This window comes from Coregonus clupeaformis, unplaced genomic scaffold, assembly GCF_020615455.1.
Source record: "Coregonus clupeaformis isolate EN_2021a unplaced genomic scaffold, ASM2061545v1 scaf7293, whole genome shotgun sequence".
NCBI lineage: Eukaryota > Metazoa > Chordata > Actinopteri > Salmoniformes > Salmonidae > Coregonus > Coregonus clupeaformis.
Genome location: NW_025540747.1, coordinates 1 through 1118, shown reverse-complemented (window position 1 = coordinate 1118; position 1118 = coordinate 1). Strand labels below are relative to the sequence as shown.

At 63.0% G+C, this 1118-nt stretch overlaps 1 protein-coding gene across 1 annotated transcript; it reads left to right on the top strand.

Moving 5' to 3' along the window:
- Window positions 1-134: 134 nt before the first annotated feature.
- On the top strand, window positions 135-1104 carry LOC123491053 (extensin-like; the record flags this gene model as incomplete). Its single annotated transcript, XM_045220823.1, has 1 exon — window positions 135-1104. A coding segment is annotated over one exon (970 nt), but the record flags the coding sequence as incomplete, so codon positions are not given.
- Window positions 1105-1118: the final 14 nt, after the last annotated feature.

The following is a 1118-nucleotide window of genomic DNA, read 5'->3' as shown; positions in this document are numbered from 1 at the left end:
GACCAAGTTACCGACCAGGCCAAGCTACCGACCAGACCAAGCCACTGACCAGGCCAAGCTACCGACCAGACCAAGCTACCGACCAACCAAGCTACCGACCAGACCAAGCTACCGACAGACCAATTACCGACCAGACCAAGCTACCGACCAGACCAAGCCACTGACCAGACCAACTACCGACCAGGCCAAGCTACCGACCAGACCAAGCTACCGACCAACCAAGCTACCGACCAGACCAAGCCACTGACCAGGCCAAGCTACCGACCAGACCGAGCCACCGACCAGGCCAAGCCACCGACCAGACCAAGTCACCGACCAGACCAAGCCACCGACCAGACCGAGCCACCGACCAGGCCAAGCTACCGACCAGACCCAGCTACCGACCAGGCCAAGTACCGACCAGGCCAAGCCACCGACCAGACCAAGCCACCGACCAGACCAAGCCACCGACCAGGCCAAGCCACCGACCAGACCAAGCCACCGACCAGCCAAGCACCGACCAGACCGAGCCACCGACCAGGCCAATTACCGACCAACCAAGCTACCGACCAGACCAAGCTACCGACCAGGCCAAGCTACCGACCAGACCAAGCCACCGACCAGGCCAAGCTACCGACCAGACCAAGCACCGACCAGGCCAAGCTACCGACCAGGCCAAGTTACCGACCAGACCAACCACCGACCAACCAAGCCACCGACCAGGCCAAGCCACCGACCAGGCCAAGCTACCGACCAGACCAACACCGACCAGGCCAAGCACCGACCAGACCAAGCCACCGACCAGGCCAAGCACCGACCAGACCAAGCTACCGACCAGACCAAGCCACCGACCAGACCAAGCTACCGACCAACCAAGCCACCGACCAGACCAAGCCACCGACCAGGCCAAGCTACCGACCAGACCAAGCCACCACCAGACCAAGCCACCGACCAGGCCAAGCCACCGACCAGACCAAGCCACTGACCAGGCCGCCAGTGACCAGACCAACTACCGACCAGGCCAAGACCGACCAGACCAAGCCACCGACCAGGCCAAGCTACCGACCAGACCAAGCCACCGACCAGGCCAAGCTACCGACCAGGCCAAGCTACCGACCAGACCAAGTTACTGACCAGGC